This window comes from Lepisosteus oculatus, chromosome 4 (genome assembly GCF_040954835.1).
Source record: "Lepisosteus oculatus isolate fLepOcu1 chromosome 4, fLepOcu1.hap2, whole genome shotgun sequence".
Classification (NCBI taxonomy): domain Eukaryota; kingdom Metazoa; phylum Chordata; class Actinopteri; order Semionotiformes; family Lepisosteidae; genus Lepisosteus; species Lepisosteus oculatus.
The window spans coordinates 44,203,835-44,220,617 of record NC_090699.1 but is presented as its reverse complement, the minus strand read 5'-3'; the positions used below and the strand labels follow the sequence as shown (position 1 = coordinate 44,220,617).

Below are 16,783 nucleotides of genomic sequence, written 5' to 3'. Positions count from 1 at the left end.
TCCATAGGGCAGCCTCAACAACTATCTCACGTCTGCGTCAGCACAAATGGAAAGGTAGTTTAGGTGTGCAAGGCCTAATGAGCACAAGAAACATCTTACACATGTTTGGATTTGCGTGGCAGGCTAAAATGTTTTTCTGGATTGTGATAAGGTGAAACGTTGCCCTTAAAAAATTAAAGATTAACGAAAAAACATCCCCAATACGATGGAAGCCAAACTGCAATGGAGTGTCATGGGGACATGAGTAAACCCTAGGTATAGTGTTGTAGAGCAGACAGATTAGGGCGACTGTTATCAGTAGGAGCCAACATAACCACACGATTGCGCATATTGTACAAACAGGCTAATAAAAAAAGATGACAGCTGTTAAGGTTGTGCTCTCTTATCCTTATGTTGCGATTCACACCTGACACACCACAAAATCTGCAACATTAGAAGTAAACGAGCAGGTCACCTGCATTGCTTACAGTTTAGCGAGTGTGCTCAAACATATGCTGAAAATAATTATTCGATTATGTTTCGATTCAGCATAAAATTGCTATAACATCAGGTAGCCTTTCAACAATGAAAACCATTGTGTCAACTAAGATCAGAGTAAGACATCCTTAAACACCATGGGTAGTTTTGATTATTCAATCTGGGAAACATTACAGCTGAACTGATAAGGCACTCCCGAACGTCACTGAGTAGTAAATGTACTAAACAAGGGTTTGGCATAGGCTGTCAAATATGCAACAAGTTAACCTAATCTAAAATATCAGACCTGGCTACAACAGTCTTGTGAGCCATCACAATATTTGTGGGAAGACCTCAAAATTCACAGGAAACATTTTTTGGTAAAATACCGGATTATTTAAAAATTAAGAAAATGCATGAACCCATATGATGAAGTGTCAAACACAGCAGTAAATTATTCCCCGCTATATAAATGTTGTGTGCATTACATTTCCATAAAAAGATGTGTTCCCACAATTCTTTCTAAGATCTTTGTTACTTGTCTACCTCTTCCAACTTACCTTTAAGGTTTAAGCCTTTTTAAAGTCAAGAGTCTGGAGCAACCAACTTCACTTACCTCTCGGCAATCAGTTAGCCACATAACACTGCAGCTGGAAGCCAAGTGCATCTCAGCTGCCTGGCCTAACATACTCAACTTTTTACTTATTTCAAGGGAATCTGCCATTAAAATAAACATGCACACTCAAAGACGTTCTCAAGCAAATATTTGAGTGAACAGATGGAGGTCCTTATTTATAGCTTGTGCAGCAGAGATCTCGTGTACATTCGCAAACATATCTTGAGATTGCTCTTTTAAATTCTTTTTTTTTGCCTTAGTCCCGTCTAAAATGTTCACTTCATGTATTTTTCATTTATATTGCTAAATAATAGAGAACGTGAGACTGCCAATTTTAAAAGAGACACATGCAGCATATTAATGCTTATCCATGCACAAGAATGGCCCCACACCTCCAGAAGCAGACCTGACTAATTGGCATTAAGACATGCCAAAAATCACAACAGCACACAGACAAATTGTATGACATCTGAAATGTATCAGTTTACAAACAAATATCATGAAGGCAAGGAGTTTAAAAGCTTTTATGAAAATTCAGTTCTGAAGAATTCAGCGCAGGCCTGATCTTAATCAAGAAAACAGGCAATAAAAAGAAACAAGAGATCACTGTGAAGTCTAGAACTGAACAGCACCTTAGTCAGTCATAATCGTGTGTGCATTATGGTTATCCAAGAATGAAATCATAGCAGAAGGACTGGGCAACACTAACCAATTCACAGAATCAAAAGCCTATATTTTACAGCACTTAAGGTGTAACTGCTTTCTTGGAAAGCAATTCAAAGCAAGGCAAAACCAAATGCATGTCTAAAAGGTAAATCTCTGTCCAGTTTTTAAACCATTTTATGATTCTGATGCAAGAAACAAAACATTGGGAATATTGTCATGAACAAAAAAGAAAAGAAAATTCAGGCTATTTAAAAGCCCATTTTATACAACCCTTTGTCCATTCATACCAACGAATAAATGACTTCCTCACCACATGAAAATATAACAGTATGAAGATGGCAATCAGGTAAGTGTTTGAGCTTACCTTCCAGGACTTACCAGTCCTTTCAGCTCAGAAAGCTATTAACCAGCTGGGTACTTAGGAACATGGACCAATAAAAATGTTTAATGCTGTACATCCACTAGTGCATGCCTTTTGCTAACCTTCTTTGAGATGAGCAGCAAAAAGACTGTACTAGCAACACTCCCAATATTGTGCAAAATAAATAACTTGCTGAAAAGGCTGGACTACTTAAGTAACAGCAAAGCAATTTGTGTTTAATTTCCCAACGTACTTTAAAGTGACTGACTGGATTAAAATCACAAGACATCCTCGGCTTCTTTTAAAGCCTTGCCATTAAAAACTCAGAATAACTTTAATTAACATAACAGAAAACTAGAAAGTAAGGGGAAATGGTTCAGTGGTAGCAGGCTGGTAATTTGCATGCTTGACAATAATGAAGATGAGATTAATAAGTGTGTATGAGCGCACGGGTGGGGGGGAGGGCTGAAGAAGTCTCTTCTCTTAGAATACCCGAATTCTATCCAAACTGACCGCCGGCACGACAGATGGTTTGAGGGTGAAAATAGCCGTGTCCCTGTAGTGCGTGTGCCTTCTCCAGTTCTACAATGAGGGGGGGAGTGGTAGGAAAGAGTTCTCCTTACCCTTTCCCCAGGGGGGCTGTTGAGCAGCCAGGAGAGCTGTTGAGGGATGCACTACTTCCACCAGGGCTTTTTTTAGTTGACAGATCAAGGACTCCATCTGTAGAAATAGGACACGTTATAAGAAAACGTTAGTTTAGAAACTGTAGGAGCATTAGAACGAGCACCAACTGTTTTCTGACTGATTAGCCGGTCCAGTTCTCCCCCAGAGTGCACGGCGTCCTGTATCGGGTGCTGCTCAAGCCCAGGTTACCACAGCTTGCTCTTATTTGAGGATGTGTCCAAAGGTTCCCTAGAATCCATGTCAACTTCCAGGTTTATCTGTTAAGTGCCAGTTTGGTGGTACAGGCTTTAAGCAGAGCTGCTAAGAATTTCAGAATAACAAAAACTGGAGACGGAGCATTCAAACAATGTGGATTTAATATGGTCTAAAATCTCTAGCCTTCCGAGGTCACAATTTATCCTTCCCTGAGCGGATTGTTCTCTTTCTATTTGGTGTTATAACACAACACTAAAACCTCTGGTTTGAGGCAGCAGGTCCTACAAACCTCAGTAAAAGTAAAAAACTTTGTGGAATTTCCAGCAAATATCATTTTTGTATAAGCCCAAGATTAGGTACAAATCAGCTTCCATAGAGGAACAACTGCATAGGCCCCTCAGAGATACCTAGCGGTACAGGTATACTGGTGTAAGCACATATGCTGTCAAGTGACAAGGAGATGAAAAGATGTAAAAAAATTACCTTGGCTATGTTTATAACAGAAAGAAAATACAAGCAATGTTCAGTGTAGGAGAAAAAATACCAAAAGGGCAGAAGGGAACCTCTTTCAAATCTAGAGGAACCATTCCTTGAAAATGTGGCAGTCTAAGAAAATAACAGTAATAGAACAATAATAGGGTAGAACAGAAAAAGCACAAAAGTAGGCTATGTACGATTGGAGTGATGCCAACAGAAGATACACTGCTCCTCCAATCAGAGGTACTCCCAGTGTGCTTAACGGCAAGCTTGACCGTAGGTGTCGGAAGAGAGTCCAGTCCAGACTCGTAATAGGACCTGTGGATTCTGATATAAAAATTAATACTGAAGGGTGTGATAAAACTAGAATATATAATCAAGGAGACGCGGAGGGCTGTTCTCTTTCCAAGGGCCGACACAACCCTAACCCCAGCTGCACCCGGGGAGTTCTGTGCTGTATATTGAGGAGCTTTGGTCGCCAGCGCAAACATGCAGCTCCTCTGATCTGATGTGACTACCTCCACCAGTTCAGCCACGCTATCATAACTTCTGCCAGTACATAAACTACAGCAGACAAATGTTGATTTACACTGGGCTTACTTACCCAATTGTGCAGACCAGCGAGTAAACTGTCCTTTAACAAACCAAATGTAGAAACTGTATGCAAACCACAGTGTAATATAAAGTCTTTGGCACTACATTCATGTTAAATAAGGCCTAATCAGTTGTTAAAATGGGGCATTCGTATCATAAAATTTGAATTCTGTACATCTCAAACACTACCTGGGAAACATGGCATTATCTCTGTTGAACTGCCAACTGTTTGTGAAGATACACAAAAGCAGAGTGGAATTTAAGAATAATATGTTTAGTGCTTTATTATAATGGCGTGTAACTAGATGCTACACACAAACTTTCACAAAATTCTCCATTCGTTTAATTTTGACAGCTGTGAAGCCAAGTGCAGCCTGCATGAAAAAGCACAGGTTTGACGGCCATAAAAGCAGCCATTTAGAGAGACTGCAAGTGTTCCAATAAGACTGTAGAGGTTCATGCTTGTCAAGGAAACTTCTTTGTGGTTAAACACAAAAGCAAATACACTTGCATGTGGTTACAGGTCCTCTGTAAACAACTCTACAACTGTTTGCTTCCCTTTGAAAGTCTGAAGGAGACTTTCCTCAGCCAAGTGTTTTGTGGACCAGGGATGTCTTGTTTTGCTTAGTGAGACGGTTGAATCTACAAAAGCATTCAGCATATATACATGGAAAAAGAGCACCTGGTCAGAATGAATCCCTATTACTGGTCCCTGAAACATCCCATTAAAGTGGAAAAGGTTTGGAGTCGCTATAGATTTATAACAAAACTTCACCTACATAAACGTATACCAAATTAAAAAAAACGTACTTTATTTGAGATTTTAAAGAGCAGTGAAAACCACAATTTTCAATCCCATTTAGAGAAAGTGGCACATTGCAGTATTCCATCTCGATCCGTTCATGTATATTAAGCAAGTATAGAGCATTACAACAGAGACAGAAAGCAGGAGGTGACCTGCAGGTGCCTGCTCAGGCAATGATGCCATTGATAGCTTTTTTAATTAGAATGGCACCCCTCAAATTAATAACATGATTTTCTGTTATCACTGCACAGAAAACAGAAATGATAAAGACTAAATGGTATAATCTGAAATAACATCGCCTGAAAAGAGCTCAATAATCTACATACATACTTTAAAGACAAAAAAGAACATGTGCAGGCACCACATCCTAATTAAGTTAAAATCAGTTTTACGATCACCTTTTATTTGGATACTGTTAAGTTTTAGTGAAGCTATTTTCAGAAACATAAAAAGACATCTTATCAATATTGATGTTTGAAGACAAAACAGGGGTACTAGGAAGAAACAGACATGAACATGGGGAGAACACACAACCTCCACACAGATAGCACCCCGGGAACTGAACCCAGGGCCCCAGCTAACGGCTGCACCACCATGCCATCTGATTACACTAATTTACAAATTCTACTTTGTATACCAAATTTTGACATGGCAACTTACCTTGGAAAACAAAACAGGTTTTGTCATGTGTAAATGAATGTAAAGAACTGCCATTTCAAGAGTCTCTTGCTAATGTCAGAGGCCTTTGCAGCTGCTACTGTTCCAAATTCTGTTGAAACAGCATGGTGACACTTGGCACTCAGCAAATATAACCCTAATCAACTCCAAGTCTAGTCAACTCCAGCAAAGAGCCAAGATAGACTGGCCTGCCAGGATGCCTGATCTCTTTACAGCTGAACATGTCCAAGACACTAGATTTTAAAGGCACCTTTCAATAAGAAGCTAATTAAGAGTTGCAAATCAGTAGAAGATCTGACATATATGCTTAATTAGTTCAAGCACTATGACCACTAATAAAACTGGAAATTTTACGAACAAAACCATCTTAATAAGCTCTAGAATACAGTCTTGGAAAGTCATCTGTAAACTATATTAAAGGAATTTGTAAAGTCTGTAAATCATGCTAATGACAGTGAAGCAGAGAAAGAACATATTGTACACAGAGCAGCTGATCTTGATAAGGCACTACATGTGCTTAACGTAGGAGCAACAGAAAAGAACCCTTTTCTGTAATTGCCATCATTAATACATCCAGACAGAGGTGAGGCGGATTTCAAATCATCTTGCTCTGTTAATTTAACTTTGGCTTGAAATAGATCAATTGAGGATAAATTCCAGTCTATACCAGCTGGCTCGTGTTCCTTTGACCAATTCAAAAACACTTTCAAGTAATTTATTGAGTAGTACAAATATAATGTGGAGCTGCACTAGTATCTTTAACAGACTAAGAACTAAATCAGGCAAAGAGCTACTGTTAATGCAAGCAGGGGGTTGTCTCCTTTAGTTGTTTTGTCTGAAGAGAAAAGCTCTACTCACATTTTTCATCAGTATAGCTATATGCCCTGCTGGCACATTGTACAGGCAGCAAAAACAATAGGACCACTTTTTCCAATTGCTTTTCTCCATGTTCAAAGCAAGACAAGCAGCTGATATAGCTGAACTGATATCAATACCTTAAAGCAAAAGTACTGATGCACTATGGGGTAGCTCAATCCATCCATAAAAAACAGGTATTCAAAATTCTTCACCAAAAATAAGGATCTCAAATTGACCCTACAGTCATTATTCTATTCATATTTCAGGAAAAAAGAAAAACTCCTTAAATGCGGCAACAAATGGTGGTAGATAACAGCAAACAAGCTCCCAGATACTCCACAGGAGCAATGTTCTCAGCACCATTCCAGGAATGGGTGCAAGTCCCTCAAAAACTATTTCAGACTCCAAACTGTCATCCCAGTAAAGGCTTTAATAATGACGGGCCACCAGCCTTGGAAGTATTTTAGCAGTTACCAAGTGACACAAACTGTCACAAGCACTTCGGTACGATGAGTACACACAACCACCAGCAGCTGAAGGAATCGAGTCGCCCAGTAATAGGAACTCTTGATTAAGATGTAGCCAAATATGATGCACATCCTACAAGTAGGCTGTGTCGAAGGACCAGAAATTTCTCATGACTATTACAGGAAAAATACTTGTGATGACCATTTTGCAGGACTCAACCTAATAAAGAGCCCATAGGATTTATAGGGGAGCAATATCAATCTGACTAAACCGTGTAGGAAGGCCAGGAGGAGGCACACGAAGACTGGGGAGTTCAGCTGTTTCATGACAACTCCCAAGCTGCTCAAGTCCCCATTTATGGCAGCTGCACAAAATCACTGCATCTCCTGCATCACTAAATATTCTCCCTGCATTATTATTTTTCCACTAGAGAGGTCTTAAGATCGGTCTGTGGTTTCTTGGGCACATAGATACAAACGTAAAATCCAAGCCTACCCGACTGGCTCTGCGTGATTTCGTCAACCTGCAGTCGATGTTCACTCCAGTCTGCAGTGCATCTGGGCCCAAACTACCATGTTTGCACAACTAAATATAACTAACAAGTAATAGGTTTATTCCATGATGAAAAAAAGAAGAAAGAGGACACAACGTTTTGGCTGTGAAGCCTTCGAGCCCACACCTGAAGAAGGCTCCACGGCCAAAACGTTGTGTCCTCTTTCTTCTTTTTTACAGCATGGAATAAACCTATTACTTGTTCCTTTGCAGTCTACACATGCCGACGTAGCTACCCACCTAAATATAACTAAACTTGTTCCTATGTTTGCAGAAGTGTTTCCTACACTTTGCAAATGCCACACCAAGCGACTTCGGCACTTCACTCGCATTGCTGTGTATTGTTCTTGGATTAAGGAACAGTTGCGTCTGTTTTCATCTGTGAAGTGAACAGGAACATTTGCAACACAGCGATGAGGCAAAAACAACTGTTTTACGAAACTGCTGAAGCGACGCGATCCATTTAATGATACTTTAATAGCTCCAATACTAGCAGCAACAGATGTTCTAACAATCTAGGCAGAGCAAATTCCTGCTACAACTGTTGTCATGGAGCAAACATGGGTGGGGGGGAGGATTAAGCATTTATCAGAGCTTTAAAGTTTTTAGATTTACAAAATCACTACCTAGGTCCTATGACATAACATGTGTGCATATATGGCGCTTTCACACACAAATCTCGATGGTGAGTCACGTCAAGAGAATCAGTGCACAGATGGGCAAGAATGGAGATGGACAGCATGGTCACTGGTACCTTGATCACTGGGCTCCAGCTCAGACTTCCTGACGGTGAGGTCCAGTGGGGAGTCCTGGTCAGCCATGAGAAGCTTGCTGAGAACGGGGTTCTGTGCAGAGGCAGCAGCAGCAGCAGGAGAAGGAGGAGGAGGAGCGAGCGCGGGTGCTTTCGGCAGGCTTTGGTCCTTAGTGCCGTTGGGCTGGATGGGGTCCTGAGAAGAACTGTTTTTTGAGGTATATTCAGCAGCGAACTGGCGGATCATTCGCTGCATTATCTCGCGAGCCACTAGAGGAATGTGGGGGTCGGAGACCCGAGGGATATCTGCTGCAGAGACAAAAAAAAATCCAACTGGATTTTACTGCACACGAAAACAGAAGGGCAACAAACCGACAAAGAAAATGGCCGAAGTGATTGACCAAGATCTCATCTTGTATCTATAATAATACCAATCACTACAATTCTGAGAAATGCTGTCCAATAACTATGGAGGTCCAAACACTAAGTGTTTTTTTCTTTCAAGAAATATCACAAATACCTTTCTTTTAGCTACTGCCAGCTGCTAAGCGTATCCCTGGAAACACTGGTGTGATAGTACAGGGCACACAGTTAAATAATCAATGAATATTTAAGATTTATAAATTAAATGAATGGGAGTTAGCATACATTCAAGTTTCAACGTACCAAATAGAAAGAACAGCAGAGAAAAATCAGGTTTAAAGCACTAGAGGGTACCGCAGTGCTTTTCATATAATATGGAAAAGAATTTCAAAATATATTCAGCTGGAAAATGAAAAGGTACATTGTAAACTGTAATCCTTCAAATACTGAAGGAGATGGAAATCCTGCAAAAGTAATTTAAATCCAAAGCACGTTTTTTTTTGTAGCACAGTTGCTGATATTAACTGCACATATGGAGCACAGGGAAAACTATCCTTCATGCTGTCTGATCTTCTGAAGAAGAGAGACGACTTCTGTACCTAAATCCTTCCAGATCAAACAACCTAACAGGCAAATCGCCCTACTAATGAAAGATCAAAATAATAATACACATCCATCCTTTCTCTAAGCACTTTATTAATTACTGGGGTGCAGCAAAGCTAAAGCTATTCCAGAAGCAGTGGGCAAAAGGCAGGATAGACCCTGGATGGGACACCAGCCCATCAGAGTGCACAGACACACAGGGCCACTTTTCCCAGGAGTTATTCTAGGACTGAGGGAGAAAACACAGAGTATCTGGAGGAAAGCCACACCAATGGGGGGAATATATATATATAGTGCTCCAGGGCCTCGGCAATGCTAACCACTGCGTCACAAGGCTACCCAATTATGGCTATTTAGAACAAGGATTCCTGTCTTTCTAATGGGTGGAACTGGGATTGACTGGAGCTGGTCGTGGGTGTCCTGGAATCTATGTCTGTCTCTAATGACCACAATGTTGCAGACAGTAGCTGGCTCTACAACCAAAAACAGATTTAAGATATAAAAGCATTACGTGGGGCATGTCCAAATGCAGACAGAGCTCTACAATCCAGATGACTTTGGTTTGAGCCCACTGGCATTGCTATCATCACAAGCATCCTGGGCAGGTCACTGACATAAATCTCGGTATATAATAGAGAATGATAGTAATTTCGATATTCACTTCGCTTCCTTACCTTTTCTGTAAAAGACAGCATTAAGGAATTCTTCCGCTTGCCGCTCGAGCCTGTTTATTTTGGACTGTTCCTGGTTGCACAGGGCTCTCTCCCCAACTTCCAAGACTTGGTCATTTAAGCCAACTAAATGTTCCTGTTAAAAAATAAATAAGCGTTAGGAGTAGTGTCCTAAATGAAAGATGTCCAACTCTGCAATGTTTATACAATTATTCAAATTGCCGACAGTACCCCATTCCTGACAGGCAAATGCACAGCTACTTCCATTGAAATGTTTAAGCATAAAAGGTGAATATTGATAAAACTGCATTTACAAAAAGTACAAATATTTTAGCAGCTCTATTAACGCACAAAGTTCTAGGACCAATAAGGGGATGTTCCGGCCACTCATCGTTACTCAAATCTTCTCCATTGGTAAATGTAATTCTACCACACCTGCCAAGCATGTTAAAAATAAATAAGATCATATAAATGGACTCAAACTTTTTTAGAACATACTAGGGCTGGGCGATATGGCCAAAAACATTATCACGGTAAAAATTTTCATATCAGTCGATATCGATAATTATCACGATCAATGTCAAATCATTATTTCTTTCAAGTTTAAAGGCAGATTTTTTCTCCTAAGTGAAAGCTGAAGAAACCAGACAGTTAATTGGTAAATTAAACAACTCGTTATTTTAAGAACACAACAAACACTTGCCAAACAGCAGAAACATTAAACAAATCTGAGGTAGAGAGTATTCAAGTCTTTGTCAAAATATGCATGAGTAAAATTTACAAAATAAATATCTTAATAGAAAAATGAAATACTACAGTGTGATAAAACACACATAGAAGATGGCTAAGACAGACTGCAATGTTTAAAGTGCTCTGTTTTATGTCTGATCGTAAAAGCCAAAATATCTCCAAATTACCGAAGCTGAATGACCTTTGCTGTCGACGATGTCATTGTCCTTCGAGCTGGTCGTCAGCAGCACTACATTTGCTTCAGTGTCGCTCATTTCTCCACTCTAACTACAGTCCTGTCAGCCACCACCGTGTGGGTAAACAACACCACGTTAGCTGCCCAGTCTGCAACACGCACGCGCACTCGCACTCGCACAGTATTTTGTGCAAAGCAAAAAACATGTATATCAAACATTTATCGAACTTTTGTTAAAGATATATCGTGGAAAATTATATCGCGATAATTATCGTTATCAAATTATTGCCCAGCACTAGAACATACTTAACTTTTTCAAAACCTTTTCTGGCAATAAATGTTAATTGAGTATTTGTAGACCTAGGCAGATGTGCCATGTCAGTAGTGGGCACTGCAAACCTTTTACTACTACTGAGACTCTGTAGTAATGAAGTCTCTGTAGATATTTCTTCCATTAGACCAGAACAATGGGCTCTGCAGTTTGATTCTATGCAAATTAACTCCCACATTCAGATACTCAATAAGACTGGGATCAGCATGAAATTCCCTCAGCCTTTTCCATGTTCTAGTCTTTCTCCTTCAGAGACCCATCGAGTACGCATACATCAATGCTGAAGGAGGCAGCTCAGGAACATGACGAAGTGTAAATCGCCTGGCACTGATGGTATCCCTCTTGAAATTTGGATTACTGTTTGGCCCCAATTAATCTCCCTTCTGCTCAAAACTGATCAATACCTCAATTATATCCCTGATATGGAAAAGAACTCCCTCACTTTGTGAGAATTGTTGCCTCCAATTCTTTGATTTACTCCAATACCCAGCTGTATGCTCTAGTGCCATTAAGTCAGCTGGAGACGAATATGGTCACATTATTTAAAGATGACAGGCACCATTAAAGGACATCCTGTACACTGATACCATTCTGACTTTTCAGCAATTGTGTTGACATACTGTGTGCTACAGTTGTATGTAAAACTTTGGGCACCCCTGGCTAAATTACGTTTTGTTGATTTTGTAAGTGAAAGGAAGTTAACACAACCTCTGCAGCGAACAAACTTCAACTTGACATATTTCTGCAAAATTTAATGCACAGTTACCATCTATTTTCTGAACTCAACAGATTGAAAAAAAAAATAGTAATTGTGGCATGTGCAAAAGTTTGGGCACCCTATCAGTCAGTACCTAGTAACGCCCCCTTTGGCAGAAATCACAGCCTCCAAACGTTTCTTATAGCCAGCTAACAGCCTTTCTATTCTTGCTTTAGGAATCCCCCCCCCCCCACTCTTCCTTGCTGAATGCTTCTAGCTCAGAAATACTCTTAGGTCATCTTGCATGCACTGCACGTATGAGATCCACGCACAGATTTTCAATAATATTCAAGTCTGGGGACTGTGAAGGCCATTCCAAAACCTTAATCTTTCGTTTCCTGAAGTAGTTCATGGTTGATTTTGAGGTATGTTTTGGATTATTGTCTTGTTGTAATATCTAATCTTTTCAGCTGCAGTTTCTTCATTGACTTTGGGAAATTCCAGAACTGGTTGATATTTACTACAATCCATTTTTCCTCTCCTTTTATTCTACAAACATACCTTTGATGATTGTAGCCAAAGAGCTCAATTTTTACTTCATTAGACCAAAACGCCTCTGGCTTACTTAAGTGTTGTATTCCAAATTTCAGATGTTGACTTTTGTGATGAGATTGCAGGTAATGTTTCCTTCTGATGACTTATCCATGCAGATCATGTTTGTGGAAGCAACGCTGCACACTGGACCAGTGCACCACTACTCCTGTGCCAGCTAAACCTTCCTGCAGGTCCTTTGCAGTGATATGGGGGTTTTGCTTTGCATTCCTGACAAGTCTACAAGCAGCTCTATCGGAGATTTTTCTTGGTTTTAGAGGAGCCCATGGTTGTTGAGTGCAAGCAAAACACCCTGAGAGGTTCAAAGAGTCAGAGAATTTATGAAGCTGTGGAACTGTCATCACCTGACAAATAACACTAGTGGATCAATTGGAAGGGTGCCCAAACTTTTGCACATGCCACATTTAAATGTTTTATTTTGTTCCAATCTGTGAAATTTAACAAGTAAACAGTAAGTGTGCATTACTATTTACAGAAAAGTCAAGTTTAAGTCTGTTCACTGCAGAGGTTGTGTTAACTTGTTTCCACTTAGAAAATCTACAAAACATGTCATGTGGCCAGGGATGCTCAAACTTTTGCATACAATTTTACTTCTAGGAGTCAACTAACCTGTTTGCCCTGTAGCTGGAACCACTAACTCCAACTCCCTGTCAATCTACTAACCCTACTGCAGTTAACAATACTCAGCTCCTTGGACACTCTATTCTGCTGCTATTTTATATGAAGACCATTGTTCAACCCTCAATGGAGAAGGACAGCTTTCCTCCAACTTTGCCTCCTTCACATGTTATCACAAATGTCAACTATAAACATTTTTAAACTGCTCTGTAGTGTGCAGAATTATTTTTAGTCCACACTTATGACAGTTTCCTCCAGTTTTGCCTTAGGCTGCCTTTCTTTCTTTACCACAGAGACTTGGCTGGCTCTTGTGTCTTTGTCCATTTTGGAAATGTGCCCAAATGACTGAAAACTTACATCCAGCTATTCCTGACTGTCGTTAACTTTTTTTAGATAGATCCCTTATTGATCCTGTGAGGGAAACTGCAGAAATTGCAGTGCGTTTTTAGCAGTGTAGCCGAGAGAAAACTCCATTATAATTTGAGTTTCGGGCTTATACTGCAGCCTTATATACTCTCACCAGTCTTGTTTGTACTCATTATCACAGCTGCCTGGGCAACCTGTGTCTTCTACAGCTTCAATGCTCTTTCTATCCACTGTCAAGCTAGGTGGGCTGCCCAAAAATCAGCATTTGTGTTTTGTTTGGCGGCAGCAACTTTCACATGAGCTGTATTATTCCTCCCCATGTCGTGTCCAGCAACACCACCTGCAAATTCAAGGCCAGACAGTCGTTCCGTTAACCTACTTCAGCACTACATTCATTTTCTCTGTTGCCCTTCTCATCGCCCACTCAATGACTAGCACAAGCACCCGGGAGGGAGAGAACATACAGAAGACACTGCAAGTGCAGTTGAAGTAATTACAAGATTCTCAGTAAAGGTATCTGCATCACTATATTGGTGATCATTGTAGCCCAGTGAGCTTTAGCTCGTCTGGCAGCCTTTTAATAAAACTTGAACGCTATATTAATTAAAGGAAAAGTACAAGATTTTGGGTGGAAGAATAATCATTTAATGTGAACTAGTTTTAGCAGTCTGGTGGTTTTTATTCATTCTCAGCCCTTACTGACTTAATGGAACTAAGAGGACAGGTCAAAAGGGCTTTTTCATGTCTTAGCAAGGTGCTTATTGAAAGGTATCTCTAAAACCTGCAGGATTTTAGCGCACAATGATTGGCGTCACCTACTCTTGGGTTAATGGGCAGTCAACCTGCAGAGTAGTAGACTTTTTTTAAGCCATTTAGTAATTTCACAACAATTTACAGAAATTAAATGACTATGTCCACCCTGACAGACACTGAAACTGCAGAAACTCAACATGCACTTTACTGCAATCACTAACACTCCAATTCTAAATGATTTTAAGTTAAAGTATGATACAACAGAGCCACGCACAGTTGTAGAAGACATGAATGTCCCATTTTGAAACCCCTTGACGCCTCCCCAGCATGAGGTAAGAAAATGTGGTGATACATGTTTGGCAATTACCATGCATGTGCACATAAGATTTGAACACTAAGTTCAACTCTATAATTAAACACAAAGTTAAATATACCTTTTTAAAGGGCTGTCCAACTATTAACCAAAAGAGTAGAAGACTATAAAAGAACTTGGTGTACTACCAACAGCCTAGATGAACCAAATTTGGTTGACGAACTTTCTCCTCGAATTGCCTTTTTGTGTTTGTCTGAGTCAATATCAGTTTGCAAGTCAAGTACACCTTCCTTTATTTGCATGGAGACAAAAGTACCAGGCTTACACACCAAACATTCAGCTTCCCAGTCTTCTCTGCCACTTCGAAAACAGACATTCATTTTTTAGTTCTGCTGTGAATTTACACTTTCGCTTTGGGATTACGTTTGAGGGTAGGAAAATGAGATACAAAATAGGGAGCCTTGGGGGGAGTGTGCTCACGCACTGCACAGACTGTGTAAGGACTCTGATATTGACGCCCGATTTCGCGCTCTCATGACAATCATACACATACAGTACAGGACGAGAACTGAACGAAGTTAAGAAATTCTCTCTTTCCGTCTTAATAACTTTTGTTACTTATTCTTCATGGTGAAAATAATGGAGTCGAAATCCCTGACACTTCTGGATATTTGAAAATTCCCCCCAGACAGAGATATAAGGATCAAAATAGAGAACATGGCCAGGAAAATCTGGATGTATAGTAACCCTATCGGCCACCGACACTAGCTCTTCTCCTGAACCCGACACAGGCAGCACTGCTACCGTTAGCAGGTGTGGGAAAATGGCTACAAGGCGGTACGATCCAAATTAACTAAGTGCTATTTTTATTGTGTGTGTGAGTGTGTGTGCATGCCTAGCTCGTGTTGGTTATTGAGATTTTCTGTGCTTCCTATGAGAAGATGACTGGTAGGTGGTCCTTGGATGCTTTGGTTTGATGAGGGCTGGTACATGGACCAAAATGTTTGAGAACTCAAACTTTTGCGATATCCGATATCAGAACCTTCCACATCTCCATATGAGTAAAAAAAATAGTACTGCAGCCAGTCTAGCGTTTCTCCTTCAGCATGAGGTGTGATGTCTGGCAATTAGCTGGAAGCTGGGCCTGATGGATAAAAATAGGCTAGCTTGTTAATTCAAAGTTATTATTGTTATTATAATAAGTAGCCAATTGTCTTGTTTTCTTTATAAAGACAATGACATGATGAGACAAAATGAAATAATGTGCCAGTGGGATGGTGACTGAAAGCAATCATTTGCTTTGTGTTTTAAAAATTACATGAAAATGCACATCCCTAATAGTCTATATAAAGTGCCATATGAAACTGCGCATCCAGGGAATTATTTGTAGATATGAACAGGAATACAAATATTTTAACTGTAAATAACACTTAAAACTTTTACTTTATACATGTTTTGCTTCACTGGGTGCTCAATCCATTTTGGGGTGTTCTATGAATTGGAAAACAAAAAAAATAAAGTGCGGTGCTCTTTTCCTCCTACAAAAGGAGGGAAATTCAAATAACGGTATATCAGATTCATGTATGCTTCTGTAATGAAGAAGTTACGACATGGAGATATACAACTGTTAAGCACAAGAAAAACCTCCTGAGCTTTATGACAGTTTTAATGATAAAAGTAACTGGCTGAGCAATGCCTACAGCACATGACCCGATAACGATATACCTCCGGCAGATGATTTTAAGGTTAAAAGTCTAATAACTGCATTATTCTCATACATGCCCCTAGTGTAGGCTTTGTGAAGCTTTCTGCCATCAAGTGCTAGAATTACTTAACTCCAGGGCTGCGGTGTCCTGAGTGCCAGAGGTCCAAACCTCAGAGGGACTTCTGTTGCTTGACAAGAAAACTGTCAATTTCTTGTGCACAGTCGGTCTAAGGTAGATACATGATGCACTGTTTTCATCTATGAGGCAGCTCCAGCTTTCAGTGGGTAATTTCGAACTAGCGCACACCAAGTGGAAGGTGGACAGTTTAATTATGGCACTTAACATTTTAAAGACTATTACAGCCATCAAATCGCAAACCATGTGCAGTTTTGAAAACACTACAAGTCACATGCTGTTTGTGTACACTTGCAGGTCTACCATGCTTTTGTCAGGGAGGGGCTGAGGTATATCAGAGAAAACCTCCCCCAGCTCCATTCTGTTGAATTTAAGCGAGTGAGAAATAAGAAACCACGGTGAATAAATAACGCTCTTGAAACAACTAAAAAGAAAACCTGTTTCTCGCAGCATTATACATAATGAACATGTCTTTCTATTTGGGACATGAAAACCTTAAACTGCTGTCTGAGGCGTGAGGGCTATACCA

The 16,783-nt window shown here is 40.1% G+C and overlaps 1 protein-coding gene across 2 annotated transcripts in view; it reads right to left on the bottom strand.

Annotated features, from left to right (window-relative positions):
• Nucleotides 1-16,783, bottom strand: part of lcor (ligand dependent nuclear receptor corepressor) — a 90,880-nt gene that overhangs the window by 35,413 nt on the left and 38,684 nt on the right. For both annotated transcript variants that reach the window (XM_015347700.2, XM_015347696.2), the window contains exons 4-6: nt 9,802-9,934; nt 8,165-8,470; nt 2,723-2,819 (exon numbers count right to left, since the gene is read on the bottom strand). In XM_015347700.2, the coding sequence (XP_015203186.2) occupies nt 2,723-2,819; nt 8,165-8,470; nt 9,802-9,934 (536 nt within the window). The remainder of the gene's footprint in view (nt 1-2,722; nt 2,820-8,164; nt 8,471-9,801; nt 9,935-16,783) is intronic.